General features: G+C 38.4%; 1 protein-coding gene across 1 annotated transcript; it reads left to right on the plus strand.

Moving 5' to 3' along the window:
• The first annotated feature begins 793 nt into the window (after nt 1-793).
• Nucleotides 794-17,127, plus strand: LOC146369660 (desmoglein-2.1-like). The gene is made up of 14 exons (XM_084911004.1): nt 794-947; nt 5,987-6,115; nt 6,921-7,076; nt 8,773-8,914; nt 9,428-9,591; nt 10,265-10,399; nt 10,939-11,124; nt 11,853-12,253; nt 12,336-12,478; nt 12,585-12,806; nt 13,090-13,332; nt 13,886-14,019; nt 14,162-14,425; nt 14,670-17,127. The coding sequence occupies exons 1-14, from the start codon at nt 903-905 to the stop codon at nt 15,678-15,680; spliced, it is 3,375 nt and encodes a 1,124-aa protein (XP_084767130.1). The 5' UTR covers nt 794-902; the 3' UTR covers nt 15,681-17,127.
• The last annotated feature ends 331 nt before the right edge of the window (nt 17,128-17,458 follow it).

Here is a 17,458-nt window from a genome sequence, read left to right on the forward strand (position 1 = left end):
GTCTTTAGGTTTGTTTGCCTCGTCCTTTTTGTCTGTCTCCCTCCGTTCAATCTCCTTCTCAAACTTCACCTGCTCTGGAGCAGGTATAGAATTACATCTGTTGATCTCTGACAACTGACCAGTCTCTTTGGAAAAAAGTGCCATCATTGCTGAAAGACTCCTCAAACCTATGATAGTAATAAGTTATGAAGGTGTCGACTATATCAGTGTCATATTGATAAGTCTGTTAACTTACACATAGGCCAAAAATAGTAGCTCTTTTCTGTTCTTGACCAAAGCACGCAAACATTCGAACAGGTTTTTAATACTAAACTACTGTCCAACATTTTTTATTATTAATAATTTTATTATTTATTACAGACATTTATAAGGCTACAAAGTTTTATCTGCCCTTGTAAAATCAGTCTTTCTGCTGGCACAACACTTATTTATAGTTGCAAATGGCCACATGCTGCCAACGCCAACTCTGTCATGTAAATGCTTAGAATAAAACCTGGGTTAACTTAGCATGTTGTTATCCAGCTACATGTAACAGTTGATTGCTGATGTTGTGATAAGTGAATCCAGATAACGCTGGCATTAAAGTTACCTTGAGTTACTTTTACATGCTTCATCTTACAAGGCCCTGGCTTTGCCCTCACTTCACACACTTACACAGGAGTCTTTACATGAACAGTCATGTAAAAGATCGACTATCTATGTTTCTCTTGAATTTGATGCTGTGGGGTGTGTGTGTCATTGTGTATTTGAGCTAGAGAGATGGAGAAAGAGTCCCTCCTCCTTGATAAGATCTGTGATAAGCCACCTCATCTCATTTCAGTTGTCACATTCAGGAAGCATAGCCTCCAGAACTCTGTCGGTTCACTTGATCGGATAACATTCGTTTGGAGTTTTCCCCGATCATGACTCGGGCTTCTTTTCCCGTGTTTGTGTTGCTGGTGTTTGCGGTGAGTTCAGTGCTTTTTTTAATTTAAAAAGTAAAGAAGAAGACAAAAAAGAAAAAGCTATTTCACCACTTAACAAAACTGGTTTTGAAATGTCTTTGTTTATTTTTGTTATCTGAATTCTGGAAGATATTTCAGCAAATGAGTTGTTGCTATTATATAGAAACACAACATAATTTTCTCATCCAACTCACTGATAGTAGTTATAACTAGGTGTAATTGAAAATGTTTAGCCGTCATTGCATACTTGGCCGTGCATCTTCTACTTAGAAGTGTGAGGGCACTCCCTTCTCTGGAAGCTTGAAGTATTCCATGTGAAATTCTTCTCTAGATGGAGTGATTGGGTGTGTTTCTCCTGTGATGCCAATACTTTACCAGCTAGAAAGCTGTTTACCGACTTACGTTAGATTAACTGGTGATTCTAATTTCAAAAAATTAGATTAGAAAATGTAAAGTTCGAGCCATTTACATTAAAGTTACTTTCAGCTCCTTTCCATTTAGATTAATGAGAGGTATGACATACAGGGGTGTATGCGATGAAGTGTGCTGGTGTTGTTCCTATTATTTACTGCCATTGGTCAGTTGTGATGCTGATCCTGGACCATTATTATAATGACAATATAGTTTTTAAAAACTATCACTAATAAACCAACATTAATAACATACAATGCAATGATAAGCCTGAACTAGCATTATTTTCATATCACAGGAACAACACAAACACGAGGATATCAGACATCAGATACACTTAAAATGGTTTTTTTTTTCTAGTTTTGGTTTCATTATCTTTTCGATGTCTGTTCAGGTTTCCTTGTCTGTCTCTCTGTTTAACCATTTAACATTACTTTAATGTTTTGACACTTTTGACACTCATATTGTTAATTGTGTAGTTTTGCACATATCGGAGGCAATATAAGTGATACTGAACGCATCATTGACATCAGGATGATTAAAACAGGGCAGAAGTCCTCTATATGTTTTCAAAGACAAACAGTCTGGCAAGGCTTTCTAACGTTGATCCTGACTAATAAAGAACAAGTCTGTGTAAACGTGAGAGCAAAAATAAACTATATCAATATAAAACTGGGTCCTAAGGGTGCTGACATATATTATCATTAATATGTCCCTGACAAATTTGAGGAGCTAGAAAAGTGAAGGACAAAAAAGAATGCAGCCAGCCTAAAAAAATACGTGCTGTAAATGTACAGCATCTTAAAGCTATGTCTAAAGAAGTAGGAAAAACTCAAGAAAAAACTGACGCAGGGCTTAGGAAAAGAATCTCACACTCTATTTGGTCCATCTATTGGTCACTGAAGCCTTTTCAGAAATGGTCCTAGTGGAAGGGTGGCTGTTAACAAGGCGTTCTTAAAATAGGAAAACAGGGAGAAAAGGCTGAGGTATTCCAAGTTACACAAGGAATTAAGTAAATATCAATGCTAACAGGTCTTATGGAATGATGGATCCACATTTGAAGATTCTGTCTTAAATCTTTGTATGTACAGAGGAGGTCAGGAGAGAAGCAGAACAGCGAGTGTCTACAGCCATGGTTAAACACGGTGGAAATTCTTGTCAAAATTGATGGAACTATGAAAACAGAACAGTAGTATAGCCAGGACCATCTGAGTGGCTTCATTTTTCTGTATGACAGTTATATTGTATCATTTTAGTGTACTGTCAGTACACTAAAATGATACATGGATAAAAAAAACCCACAGTGAATGATGAAATAATTGCCAGAAAAGTCAACTTTTTTGGAAAGTTGGAGAAATGGAGAGTTTATTGAACCATCTGACAAAACTGTTTAAATATTAATATGATTTTAACTTCCATATATGACTTTTAATTAGGGCCCGAGCACTGAGAGTGCGAAGGCCCTATTGTATCTGCTCCGTTTCTTCTTCTTCTTATTATTATTATTATTCAGGCAAAACAAGGGCCTTTTTGAGGGCCTAAACATGCTCAAAAACTCATGAAATTTTGCACACATGCCAGGTCTGGTGAAAAATTTACCCACGAGTACAATCATGATTGAATGAGATGAAATGTTAGCTGGTGGTTAAATGCATGAATTCCATCAATGTGACATCAGATCGGACGTGCTGGTTTTAGGTGTTGGGTGTGGCTCGAAGTGCCGGGGTGCGAGGGCCCTCATAACGCTGCTTGCAGCTTTAATTATTAGGGCCCGAGCACCGAGAGTGCGAAGGCCCTATTGTATCTGCTCTGTGATCTGTGATCACCTTCCTTGAATAGCGCAAAATGGCTCCACAGCGCCCCCTACAAAATTTCAAATCATCAGCCCCTGCTCTGTGTTTTATCTATGAGTCTGAAACCTAGTAAGCTTATAGGAGAGATCACGATGTACAAAAAAGTCTCTTGGAGCAATACCCCAAATCCAACAGGAAGTCAGCCATTTTAAAATTAATGTGTCATTTTGGCGACATTTTCCCCTCGTTTCAGGCCTCATACTTTGACGAACTCCTCCAAGGGATTTCATCATATTGAACCAATCTCCAGTGTGTGGAATCTAAAGACCTTTGTGATGTTAAATTGCGAAGCTTTTTACGTTCAGGGAAACGGGGTGGTCATGGCGGCACGTGGAGTTTCAATCACTCGCCAAAAAGCAGTAATCTGCTGTCACTCGAAAACACAATGTTCAATCTCTCCCAAACGTCGCAGGCATGATGAGACTCAAGCTCGGAAATGTTTGTTATGCCATTTGTCAGTAATGTTTAGAGCGCCACCTGTAGTACAAAAATACCAAAGAGCACACATATGATAAGGCTCCAAACCTGAACATATTTCAACTGCCATATTTGACATCAAGGACAGCGCCACCTAGTGGGAACAGGAAATGTCATGTTTTACACTTTGGGGTACAGTATAGTGATGGGTGACATCTGCAGCCTCAAATTTCTCCAGGAAAGCCTTAAGGAGTTGGTCTTGGGTTACAGTGAAAACTGTGAGTTTTCACAAAAGGGTGTGACCCCGAAAGCATGGCGAACTTTGATGTCTCGCCATGAAGAAACAAATTAGTATAACTCCATGAAATCCAGTCTGATCAGTACGAGACTTTACAGGCGTGATATCAGATCTGCCCTGAACAGATTGATGTGCCCATTGTCAGGAATACGCACAGCGCCACCTAGTGCCAACAGGAAATGTCATGTTTTTCACTTTGTTGTACTGACTTTCAGAGGTTTATCGTGGCCACCTCAAAAGCGGTGAATATCACCATCAGTCCCTCATGATGCTTCAGTGCGAAAATTGTGACTTTAAACTGAACGGCGCACCCTGGTGGCAACGCGGTTCACCATGAAAGATGAAGTGGCTTTTGAGGGGCTTGGAAAGTTTAAAAAGTCTTGAAATTTGGCCCACAGCTCAAATGTGATGAAGGCTTTGTTGTTATGTGATCATTTTCATTGAATAGCGCAAAATGGCTCGACAGCGCCCCCTACAAAATTTCAAATCATCAGCCCCTGCTCTGTGTTTTATGTATAAGTCTGAAACCTGGTAAGCTTATGGAAGATATCGAGATGTACAAAAAAGTCTCTTGGAGCAATATCCCAAATCCAACAGGAAGTCAGCCATTTTAAAATTAATGTGTAATTTTGGCAACATTTTCCCGTCTTTTCAGGCACCGTACTTTGACGAACTCCTCCAAGGGATTTCATCAGATTGACCCGATCTCCAGTGTGTGGCATCTAAAGACCTTTGTTATGTTAAATTGCGAAGCTTTTTACGTTCAGGGAAATGGGGTGGTCATGGCGGCACGTGGAGTTTCAATCACTCGCCAAAAAGCAGTAATATGCTGTCACTCAAAAACACAATGTTCAATCTCTCCGAAATATCGCAGGCATGATGAGACTTGAGCTCGGAAATGTTTGTTATGCCATTTGTCAGTAATGGTTAGAGCGCCACCTAGTGGGATGACTATAATCATGATTGAATGAGATGAAATGTTAGCTGGTGGTTAAATGCATGAATTCCATTAATGTGACATCAGATCGGATGTGCTGGTTTTAGCTGTTGGGCGTGGCTCGACGCGCTGGGGTGCGAGGGCCCTCGTAACGCTGCTTGCAGCTTTAACTTGTATTGTATTTGCTACATCTGGCATTTTTTTAAATTACTTAAAGTGTGTTGTGCCACTTTTTTTAGGTTTTTCAGGGGGGAAAAATCAAACTGATAATGTAGAAGTTTTGAAACTCACAAAAACTGTATGTATCAAATATGTCACACTAGGTATTAAGAGGTTAGAGACTCCAACATCATCTTGACAGAGAATGAGACAAAAGGCAGTTAGCAGGCAAAAGAGACAAGCATTGTTCTTGAAAACTACTTAAATTACAAGAAAGTTTGCCTAAGAAAGTTAAAGAATAAAGGTGGTCATACTAAATATTAATTTGATTGTTAGAATCGAACAAACTCTAATTTTGCCCTAAATGTTATTGTCACGGTCTGCGGTGGCAGATCGTGTGAAGTGGAAAGAGAGTGGACCCAAATGAAAACTAACCGGGGCAAAACTAAACATGAGAGCAGATGAACTGATGATCCGACGAGGGACAAAGGGAAACTCACCCAATAAATACACAGCAGGATGATCAGGGAAGTGGAGGCAGCTGTGGAACAAGGAACCAATCAGACTTAACCAGACAAAACAGGAAACACAACACAGCGACAGAGAGCGAGGGAGGCGTGACAAGCTGGGTGGAACACACGAGACAGACAACTAGGACACAAAAAGGACGAGATTAAACGAAGAAACTAAGAACTATTCATATCAGTAAGCGAGGAAGCACCAGCAAATAGGATGACAGATCACTACAATAAAAGTAAACAAGGTCAAAAATGCCCAAAACATAAATGCTGGGTCACAGACACTAAAGCTATTATGTAAGAGTATTGAAGTTTTTTTTGTTTTTAAATATTTCTCCCAAGATCTCCCATGTAAAGATATTTAACACCATTTAGCACCATTTAATTGTATGCAGATTTTCAGTTAAGTAAGATTTCATGCTGACGTAATAACATCTGTTGTGTTATAGCTCCAAGCTCTTGCTGTAGAGAATCACAACTCTGGATCCAGTTTGGTAAGAAAAAGAAGAGAATGGGTTCTTCCTCCAAAGCCTCTTAAGGAAAATTTCGATTACACTAAAGAGAAGACGATTGCTAAGGTAAGTCACTGATACTTAATTTTACTTTAATTCTGTCTCCTGATTATTAAGCATAAATGCCTGTCATAAACAAAAAATACCCATGTAACAGTGAAGTAATTCAATGTTTAACCATGACGTTTTAGTGTCACCAAGATGGTTTTTCTTCAGGTATCGACTAACCTTTTCTGAAACATTTTATGTTATAGATAAAGCATTGACTGTAAGAAACCACTGAAAAATAGCATTAGCATTTCTAGGTGCTGGCTCAAAATAGGGATCCTATTGGATTTGGTTGTGCCAATTGTAAGAGGGCTTTCATGAAATATAAAGACTGTCTTATTGTTTGTGAAGGGATCTTTAAACCCCCATTATTTTCTTGCTTGCTGACAGTGATTTCAAATGCATTCAGATTATTATTTGAAAGTTATGCAACCAAAAACATATAGAAGAGAACACTGAAGAATTGTAATAAACTTATTACCTATAATTAGTGTGCATGTGTCAGCCATCATGCAGCCTGCTTTAGTTTTCCATACTTTAACCTCTCTTTCTTACTTTCTTTACTTTTTTTCTTTTATTTCCTTATTGTATTATTTAATTTAGTTTAGTTAGTTACTGTCTTGGAGCACCTGTGACCCCCTAATTTCCTTTATGTATTGAAATATTTTGACAATTTAACACCACCAGCTGTAAGAATAAGAATAAATCAGTTTCACACATAATAAGAATTCATGTTAAAAACAAATTATTTAAAGAAATAGACAACTTCAGTTTTTTCGTGCATATGTGGTGAAATAATGAAGTCTTCCACCTTGTGTTTCAGATTCGATCCGATCTTCAGGTTGGCTCAAATCTTCTCTACTCCCTGGAAGGTGTTGGGGCAAACAAATCTCCTTTCCACGTCTTTGTGGTTAACCAATATTCTGGTGATGTTCGTGTCACTAAATTGCTTGACAGGGAATTTATCGATACTTACAACGTGAGTCCTCCTGTAGTTCTTCTTTGGTATGGAATAAGATTCAACAGCTGTCCTCAATACATTAAATATTAAGATAATTCAAAATGGACTGCCATTTATATACGCCTTTCCTCGTCTTAAATACCACCTCAGACTATAAAAAACATTAAGCAATACATTCATACAGTGCTTTAGTCTACATAGTTTAAGAATTATCTACAGCTGTGGTGGACGTTTACAAATACTCATCATTGGAATGAATGTCATGGTAATTTTGGGCCATTTCTTTGACCTCTTCTTTTTATGTACTCATGTGGGACATGTATTTTTGACTTTTGCTGCCATGATGCCAGGTCTCTCTTGGAAATGAGATTTTTAATCTCAATGAGATTTTTTTTTTTTTTTTTTACCTGGTTAAATAAAGGACTAAAAAAAAAATCCAATGTCAATCATTTTTCCGAATGATTGTACAGCATTTCGGCTGTACAGTCATTGTACAGGCTGACTGACTCATTAACTTCTCGTTAGTGAGTTAGTCATGATTGACTACAACTGGTAGTTTCTCTTTAACAGCATAAAAAGGATTTTTTGAACCACTCACTGGATTCACTAAGAACTCAGAACAATGGTAAAGTCCAAGGAACTTAGTGAATAACTAAGAAGGAGAATTGCAGATCTACAAAAGTTAGGAAAGTCACCTCTCACCACTCTTAAACAACTACAGATTCCAAGATCATCATCAAAATAATTATATACAAGTACAAGTTTTTGGATATGCCACCACTTTGACAACTTCTGGGAGAAGATCCAAGCTGTTACCCTCAGATGAGAGGACATTGGTTCAGATGTTCATGAACAATCCAGGAACCTCTAACACTCAAGCCTGCCATAAACTGGAAACTGCTGGAACACCAGAGTCACTGTGCACAGTGAAGTGAGTTTTACATCACCATGGACTGAGAGGGTGCTGACCAAGAATGAAGCTCCTGCTCCAAAATCTACGACTTCAAAGTTTGACTCAGATTTACATCTACCCACATGATCAAGCCAAAATTGCGCTTTATTGCTCAGACGAGACAAAGATTAGGCTATTCGGTCTTTCAAGCCCAGAAAACCCTGTACCAGCTTTTCAGCATGGTGATGATTGCACCATGTTCTGGAACTATTTGCTCCCAGTGCTGCTGATACATTGCACAAATGAATGGAATAATAAAGAAGAAAGACTAACTTCAAATTCTTCATTTTCACTTCAAATCATCAGTAAGGATGAAGCTTGGGCACAATTGGGTCTTCCGAACAGCCACTGATTTCTGAAAATTTGTGGACTGTGCTTAAAAGCCTGTATATATAATTGGGACCACTTCAAAGAAATAATTAAAAGTTCCAAACTACCATGGCACTCATGCCTATGATGAATGTATGTATACATGTGACCACAGCTGTCGACCATATCAATGGCCAATTAGAAACATGTTAAAGGTTACAGGATACCATTTTCAGTCATAGTTGTGTAAAGTTCTACAAAGATATTTTTTTCTGTTGCTCACTGTAATATATAGTACTTGCTCTGATACTAAATTGGTTTCACTAACCTTTGTCACCTAAACTTGTAAAATACACCTTTACTGGTGGTAAATCCACACTGCAAGGCGTTGTAGTTTATGTCAAGCTAAATAACGAACAACAATGGTTACATTTTTATCTACTACTCTTTCAGTTGTCTGGTGTTGCTACGTACAATAATGGCACAATTGCAGAAAAAAAAATTGACTTACGAATCAAGGTTGTAGATGAGAATGACAACTCTCCAGTATTTCCAGATGTTGAACCTGTTGAAGTAGATGAGCTCAGTCCTAAAGGTCAGTGGTGTGAATCTCATTCAAATTTGTAATGGTAGTGAGCGGTGTAAAACGAAATGATTGAATTATAAATTAAACAAAAAGGATTTTGATTTTTCTAGTGTTTGTGTAATTGAGTGATCAAATTGCTAAAGTCTTTCCAATGAGCTGCTGGAGGTTACAGACAGCCTGCGTTCTGCAGTTCATGTTATTTCACTATTATTATTTTTTTATATTTATTTATTGTCTAATCTTGTAAATAACAATTTTCTGTTAACATTTGCTCATTATGTAAATAGCATTATAACCTACTTAGACTGAGACTACAATGGCACACAACAGTTAGGAGCTCTTCTTGACAAGTTTGTATCATTGTTTTAAAACCAGGGCAGGACACTGCACAATATCAATATGGAGAACAGAATGTCTGTTTTTCTCATGTACAGTGTCAATGAATGTGAAATTAAGTTTTGTTTAAAATTTAAAATTCAAATTAAATTGAGTTTTGTTTTGTTTTTTCATTTAATGCTACAGATACCTTGGTTACGACAGTCACTGCATTTGATGCTGATGAACCAGGAAATCTCAATTCTCAGATTGCTTATAGCATCATAGTTCAGAATCCAGCGGAAGATATGTTCTACATAGACAGACAAAGTGGATCCATCTTTGTTAAAAGGCCTGTTCTGGACAGAGAGGTATGAACTATACTAACAGTGTTCAGTTTAGACTGTATGTTTGACTATGTGATTCAAGAAAGTTCTTTTAATAAGATGGGATGGTGGTGAGATATATAACCACTATATATGGCTATATATAGGGGGGGGGGGGTTTAACTATTTATCAGAAAAAAAAAATTGTTTATACACTGGAGCATATAGTAAAAGAGATCAGTGGCAGCTGAAGGGGCAGGTTTTATCAGTAAACCACAGTCCTCGACACAATTGAGCTTGTTTTTTATTTTGTGTTTCGATGGCCTGTCATATTCATTCCTCGATCTCTGTGTCCTCAGAAAGGGCCTTTAGAGCCATTGTTATGCAACAAGCTTACCAAACCAGAGCAAACATCCAAGGGCAAATATTCTGGATACAGTAAAGGCAGAGGGTCCTTGTTACCCTATTTAACAAATCTGTTAACCTTTTGACCATTCCATAAATAAAATTCTCTATTGTGTTTGTGTTAATGAAACTCAAATCATTTAACCGAGTAATTACAAGATAACAATGATTATTTTCATTCAGTCCATTCAGTTAGATACTATGACAAAAATGATGAATGAAACATCTTGATAACATCCCAAGTCTCTGTTCTAACTCCAGTGTTGTACAAACGTATTTGTTTAATGACTATTTTGATGTCTTTTAATTTCAGACATGTAGTAAGTACATTCTGACGATAAAAGGTCAAGATCGAAATGGATATCCAGAGGGAAACACCGGAACTACCACTATTACCATAAATATCCTTGATGTAAATGACAATCCTCCCAGACTGGAAAAAGATCAGGTACCTCTCTTCCTTACATTTCTCTATATTAACATATACAGTAGGGGAAATACTTATTTGACCACCTGCTGAATTTGTGATTTTGCCACATAGAGAGAAAAGTATTCATTTTTAACGTGGTTTCATTTTAATGGGAGAGGCAAAATATCAACCAAAAATCCAGAAAAAAAGAACATTACATAGAATTATGAATTGATTTATAATAATAATAATAATAATAATACATTTTATTTATAGGCGCCTTCCAGACCCTCAAGGTCACCTTACAATAACACATGAACAATAGCCAATTGCATGTCATTGCGTGAAATAACTATTTCATTGGCTGAAATCAAAAAGTTATTTCAAATGGCACAGAAAACAAATAATGTGCAGGATAGGACTGACAGAACAGACTGAGGAGGCTCACACAACACGAGTGAGGATGTGACCAAGAACAGAGTGGCACAGACAGTATATACATAGGAGGAGATTAGGGCAAAGTGAACACACCCGGACACAGCTGAACTCTAATTTCATGTTATGCATTTCACTTACAGTATGAAGGAAGCATTGAGGAGAACACAGAACATGTGGAGGTAATGAGAATCAAAGCAGAGGACCTGGATCTAAAAGGCACAGACAACTGGGAAGCTGTGTTTGATATTGTCAAAGGCAATGAGGCTGGGTATTTCAGCATTAAAACAGACCCCAACACCAATGAAGGCATCTTAATGCTTGACAAGGTACAGCCTTTTTAATTAAGAAGAAATTATGTGCTGTTACTCAGCTTTTTTACTATCTGGCAAATGCAAAGTCAAACTCTGTGGCAAATGGCCCTCTTATGAATGAGGTAAGGATCAGAACCTTGATCACTGCTATGCTGCCATTCACAAGAGTGCTATTCACATATATGAAGATTTGTTTTACTTTGGTTTCACATTTCATTACTTTGTTACAGAGTTATATAATGTCATTACAATAATATGTTACTTTGGAACGCATTACACCCTACAATGTGAACTTAGACTCAAAGTATTCCAAAATTTGATAAGTGTCTCTTATCGATAAAGCTCGGAGTCGTTAATTTTTGCCTTCCAATATTTTAAGCTGTCATTGACTTGCTTACTCAGCTTGTGTCAAGTCCCTGTTGTACTACCCTGTAGTACTTGGCTGGAAGACAAAACTATTACCACTGTATGAGGTTTACTGGCCATTGCTATATGACTACTGCCCATTACTTTAACTATTTTTTTCAGAACATTCATAACACATAGCACAGGAGCATAATTTTGCAGGTTAGTTTATATAAAATCCATAATACCTTTTGTTTTACAATAAGCAAAAATGTATCAACAATAGCAACACTCCAATTATAGATGCATATAAAACACTGTATTGTTTCTTATGTGTCATCAATCATTTTAATTATTTTTTGAGCTAAAAGATATGTTCTTGTATCTGTCATTTACAGGCTGTGGATTATGAGGATGTAAAGAACCTTGAACTAGGCTTAGTCGTCAGTAACAAGAATCCATTAGTTGGAAGTGGAGGCAGTGGAGCAAGTGCAGCATTTGGAGTCGGTGGAGGCGGTGGTGGAGGTGGTGGTGGTGCCAGTGGTGCCAGTGGTGCCAGTGGTGCCAGTGGTGCCAGTGGTGCCAGTGGAGCAAGTGGAGCAAGTGGCGGAAGCAGTGGAAGATTTAAAACTTATCCTATCAAAATCAATGTGAAGAACCAGCCTGAGGGGCCACAATTTGATCCTAAAATCAAAGCTATTCCCGTCTCAGAGGGAGAGAAATCCTTTAACATTAAAAATGTTATTGCAAGCTACCCTGCAAAAGATGGGGATACTGGACAACCAGCTAAGGCAGTCAAGTCAGTCCACATACACATGTGTCAGCTTCTCTTTCTGTGCACAATAATAGTGATACTCATAACTGGTCTATTTCTGCTGTAGATATGCCAAAGGCTCAGACCCTGACAACTGGCTAACGATTGACCCAGAAACAGCTGAGATCAAACTGAACAAGATGCCTGACAGGGAATCTCCATACCTGGTCAATGGGACATATACTGCCAAAATACTCTGCATTTCAGATGGTACGGCATGAATGTTGAAGAACTCTCTGGAGAAATATCAATGCAAAAGAAAAAAAAAAAAGAAAATACTGGATTATATATGTTTGTTTCTGGTTTTACACCACAGACATGCCTGGTAAAACAGCCACTGGTACGATAGCCATCCAAGTGGAAGATTCTAATGACCACTGCCCCACCCTGACCAGCAATTTCCAGACTCTGTGCACCACAGCAAATGCTGTAATTGTGAATGCCAATGATCAAGACGCAAATCCTAATGGCCCCCCTTTTCACTTTGAGATTATCCCAGAAAACACAAAAGGGAAATGGAACGTGGAGCGTCTAAATGGTGAGATGATGATTTCAGTTTTTTGGGGGGGTTTTTGTTTTGTTTTGTTTTTTAGATATAGTAGTTAAATAAAGAAAACAATGACAAAAGACAAAAAAAGGTCAATACACCAAAGTGTTGTTGTTGTTGTTGTTTGCTTTGTTTTGTTTTGTTTTGTTTTACAAATTTTAAAATTTTATTTTGAGATAAAAATGTGGATTACAATCTGTCATATACACTCTAAGACTAAATCTATGAGTAATGCATATACATACTTATTTCACATTTTTCTGGTTTCTGACAGACACTGCAGCTATCTTGCGGTCTCAGGAGGCTTTTTGGCCTGGTGTTTATGAAGTGGAATTTGTGGTGAAGGATCAGCAGGGACACGCCTGCCCTGAACCTCAGAGAATGACGGTCCAAGTTTGTACCTGCAAGGATGGAGTTGTGTGTGGAAACCGAGGCAGCAATGGTCATGCTAGCAAAACAACATCATTAGGACCTGCGGGCATTGGGCTAATACTAGCGGGCCTACTACTGCTCTTGAGTAAGCATTATGTGATTATTTTATTTGAGAATTTTGATAAGATAAAAAAGGACAATGAAAGAATTATACTGATACTCGAACCATATCAAAATGTAACTCTCTTACCTAGAAATTTAAATAAAACACTTACTGACTACTTTATAGGTAGACTTGGTCAGCTTTTAATTATATAAATATATAATCAGCCAATCACATCACAACACCATCTATAAGGAATCTATGGAGAATAAAGGCAGGTTAGGAAAAGAGGCATAAACTGGTACTAGCAGGGTTTACCTAATAAACCCTGTGTCTCTCCCAATAGGAAATACACAGCCAAAAGTAATTACAGACCAAACTATTCTACACTTGCTACCAATAACTACAAAAATTAAACAGATTAGACTTTTGTAACAATTTAAAATCCCCCAAAGCTTACCAAAGCTTAAAGGAATCCCAGTAATTACATCTATTTTAGGGATTTTACACATTCTGAAAAACTGTTGCTCCTTCTTTTGACCTCAGACCACATTTGTAGCTTTAACTTTAAATAAAACATTTTTTTTTTTTACAGTCATTCCTCTGCTACTGTTCTTCTGCTTATGTGGATCTGCTAAAAAGTTTCCAGACCTCTTTAGTGACATGCCTGATTTTGAGACCAAGTCACACCTTATTAACTACCGCACCGAAGGGCCGGGAGAAAACACGGTGAGACTGCAACTACCTTAAGTGTTGAAAAGGGGAATAATCTCGGCATCGATGATGATGTCTTTGTGAAAGCTCCATCAAAGTGATTATAAATCACAATAAAAAACTGTTCACTGTTCTAACAATTGTATGACTTTTATAGGAAGGGCCACTACTTGTGACTCCTGGCACATTTAAAAAAGGAGCAATGGCACCAGCGGGAGGTTTTGATTATGAGGCATTTCTCACTTACATTAATGGGATGAAATTTGACACCTATCAAGGTGGTTTTTCAACTGACTACAGACAAGAAATGAGGGGTTTCACTGATTCCCATTCAGAGTTTGAGACCAGAGAATCAAGGCAAGGTGGACTTTTTGATGGCATGGCCCTGCCACATCACTTCCTGGCACAGTATTACTCTCAGGTGAGAAATTAGCTGGCAACTAAATGGACAACTAAATCCAATTAAATGGAAAGTTTTAACACTAAATGTGATATGTAGTAGCTTTACTAATGATGTTAGGTGAACACACGTGTTAATGTTGCAACTAATAATGTTTATGTGGATATTATTCACTTTTTATTGGCTGTCACTGTCGTCAATAAATATGTCTTTCGTTATTTTTAAAGTGTATTGATTTTTTTATTGATTGATTTTTTTTATACAGAAGACAGCCAGCGGAGAGGACAACCTTGGCGTGAAGGATGGTTTGTTGGTGTATGATTATGAGGGCCAAGGGTCCTCTGCTGGCTCAGTAGGCTGCAGCAGCATTTTGGAGTCAGACAATGACCTTCAGTTTCTTGATGACCTTGGACCAAAGTTTAAGACTCTCGCAGAGGTGTGCAGAGGCAAGACAATTTCTTGTGATGACAAACAAGTGCTACCCATTACCCCTAATGCCTACATCAATACTCAAACCTCAGTATCAAGTTCGATGAGTGCACAAAAGCTCTCCCCTCCACCCAAACTGGAGCCTGCCATCTCCAAAGTGGAGCAGAGTGTGGTCAGGAAGACAACGGAGCATTCTGAAATTGTAAAAGAAAGTACAGCCAAGGTGAAGGAAGAGATGAACACAATAAAAACAGGGTTAGCAAGTCAAGGCCAGATGCTCCTAATGCAGCAGCAGCAGCCTGTGTACTACACCACCACTCCTGTGTTGCAGCCAATGCATTATGTAGTCCAGCCACAGGTCCACAACACTGTGCTGCTGGCCAAGGCACCAACCACCAACCTTCAAGGCATGGTACTGGTTAACAACACACAGTCTGGGCCTGCCCAAGGAGTATTCATTCAAGGGCAGACACTAATGTCCAGTGGACAAGCCCAGGGCCCTGCAATGGTGCTGGTGGAGAATGGTGACACCCATAGTTGGAGTGATGGCCTGATCCAAGCTGGGAGCTTGTCTGGGTCCCAGACCATGATGGTTGTCAAAGGCAAGGCCCCTTCAGGGTCAACGAAAGTGCTAAAGGGGAGCCAGGGTCATCTTGTTCAGGGAAGTACTCTACTGTCAGAAGGGGTCTCAGGATGTAAGAAAGTGCTGACAGTTGGAGTGCCAACTATCACCAAAGAGCAGCTGGTTCAAGAGGGAGGTCTTTCAAAGAAGAGTGAGGTCTTTGGCTCTGAAAAGGTCATCTACAGCAGGAGCAGCCAATCTACTGCCTTAAAGGCAAATCAGTAGAGCATTCACTGTAGTGACCCACCTACTGGTTTTTAAGGTGACAAGAGAAAATCATTAAATGGCAGATGAATTCCTGGACAACAGACGACCCTTTTTAGTTTCAAAATAGTGTATTAATCTTGTGCTTTCAATATTTTCATGGGAAGCCTGTAAGAGCAAACAGTGGTGGCGAAGGGTGGTGGCGTGTGTGTGTGTGTGTGTGTGTGTGTGTGTGTGTGTGTGTGTGTGGAGGGATATGCAGCTTGTGCAGCTTTTCCTGGTTGAAATGTAATCATTTCACAGATTAAAGGATACCCTTATTACATTTAAGTAGATGTTGCACTTTGAAATGTTGCTACTATCAAGCAAAACTTAGACCTGTGGGAATAATCAAACCATTCCATAATCTCCTTTGGATGGTGCATTTATGTCATTGAAGAGACCACTTTCACATTACTCATCACATCATAAAGCTGATAAATCAGAATGTGTTTTTCAATTGGAATGAACTTTGCCTCTAAGAAGACAAGTGGACTCAAATCATGACAACAAAATGCTCCGTACAATATCAGGAAATCATCTTATCATGTAACTATCAACTTTACCTGCTCTTCTTTGTTCTCAAGTTAACATTGTATTATGTGTGTGGGTATAATTGATATCAACTGTTACATTCTCATGTTATATTTAAGGTCATCACTGCTCTCATTGTCTTGTTTTATTTTTATACCTATATACAATCTGTGTGTTTTTACACTAATACAATAAAAACATTAAAGTCTTTTAGCTCATTGAATTTGATTGTTATTGCTCAGCCTAGACTGATGGGTACTGCAGAATGAACAACCCAATTTTGTGAACACAATAACTCAAGAATGATGTGATGTGGCATTTAGAAAACCATAGGTGCGTCTACTAAAAGTCTCAGACAAGTTCATATCTTGGCGACAGAAGTCAAGTTTTCTGAAAATCTTGCGAATTTAAGAATTTGATAAAGACGTCATCTATAAGTTTCAAATAGATACCATAAGTTGCATCTGTTAAAACTCGCAGATTTCATTTCTGAAAATCTGGTGCATGCTATAACTCAAGAAAAGTTATGATACCATAGGCATATCTACTAACAGTGAACTTGAATAATTTGGTGACCTTGACCTATCAAAGGTCAAATAGACCTTTGACAGATACAATCATGTGTGGTCATATATACCATCATGCCAATGCAGGCAACAATACACTGTGATTACAAGAGCTTTCAAACATTCATGCAAGGCTTAATAAAATAGGTTTGCTTCTGGTGATATAGGTATTTCCGGGCTGACCCCCCAGTCAGAGAATTATTTTTAAATCTTTGGGGTTTTCTATTACATTGATAAGGATTTGTGGCTGCGTTGATATGTAAAACCTGGGGTGTTATGTGATTGTGAAGAATATTTTTGCCAATAAAAACATATAAAATTCTAAATTATGACCAGTGTTGTAGAGCGTATACTTTACAGGGAATTATGCCACCTTTCTGCTGGATGTGGTGATCCAGCCGATCACCAGGCGACAAGCAGGTGGGTTGATTACCACAGGTATGCATGGGAAGAAGGTGGAGTAAAAGTAAAGTGTGGTTAACTAATGTGCACACGTGCACACACACAAACACACAGGAGGACTGGTGGGCTATGACAGAACCCCCTTCTCCTAATGGGAACATGCTGGAAACCAACCATGTTTATCAATGTGGAGGCGGTGAAAGGCCCAGAGCATGGCCTTGTCCAGAGCAGCTGCCTGTGGACTCCAGGAATCTTCTT

Source organism: Perissodus microlepis, chromosome 17, assembly GCF_051167445.1.
Source record: "Perissodus microlepis isolate ML-2025 ecotype Zambia chromosome 17, ASM5116744v1, whole genome shotgun sequence".
Classification (NCBI taxonomy): Eukaryota; Metazoa; Chordata; class Actinopteri; order Cichliformes; family Cichlidae; genus Perissodus; species Perissodus microlepis.

What these genes read in the sequence shown, in the direction of transcription:
- LOC146369660 (XM_084911004.1), top strand. Translation starts at nt 903, where the DNA reads ATGACTCGGGCTTCTTTTCCCGTGTTTGTGTTGCTGGTGTTTGCG. An exon ending in TTGTGTTGCTGGTGTTTGCG is followed by an intron (nt 948 to 5,986) that starts GTGAGTTCAGTG and finishes GTTGTGTTATAG; the next exon opens with CTCCAAGCTCTTGCTGTAGA. An exon ending in AAGGGCCGGGAGAAAACACG is followed by an intron (nt 14,020 to 14,161) that starts GTGAGACTGCAA and finishes TGACTTTTATAG; the next exon opens with GAAGGGCCACTACTTGTGAC.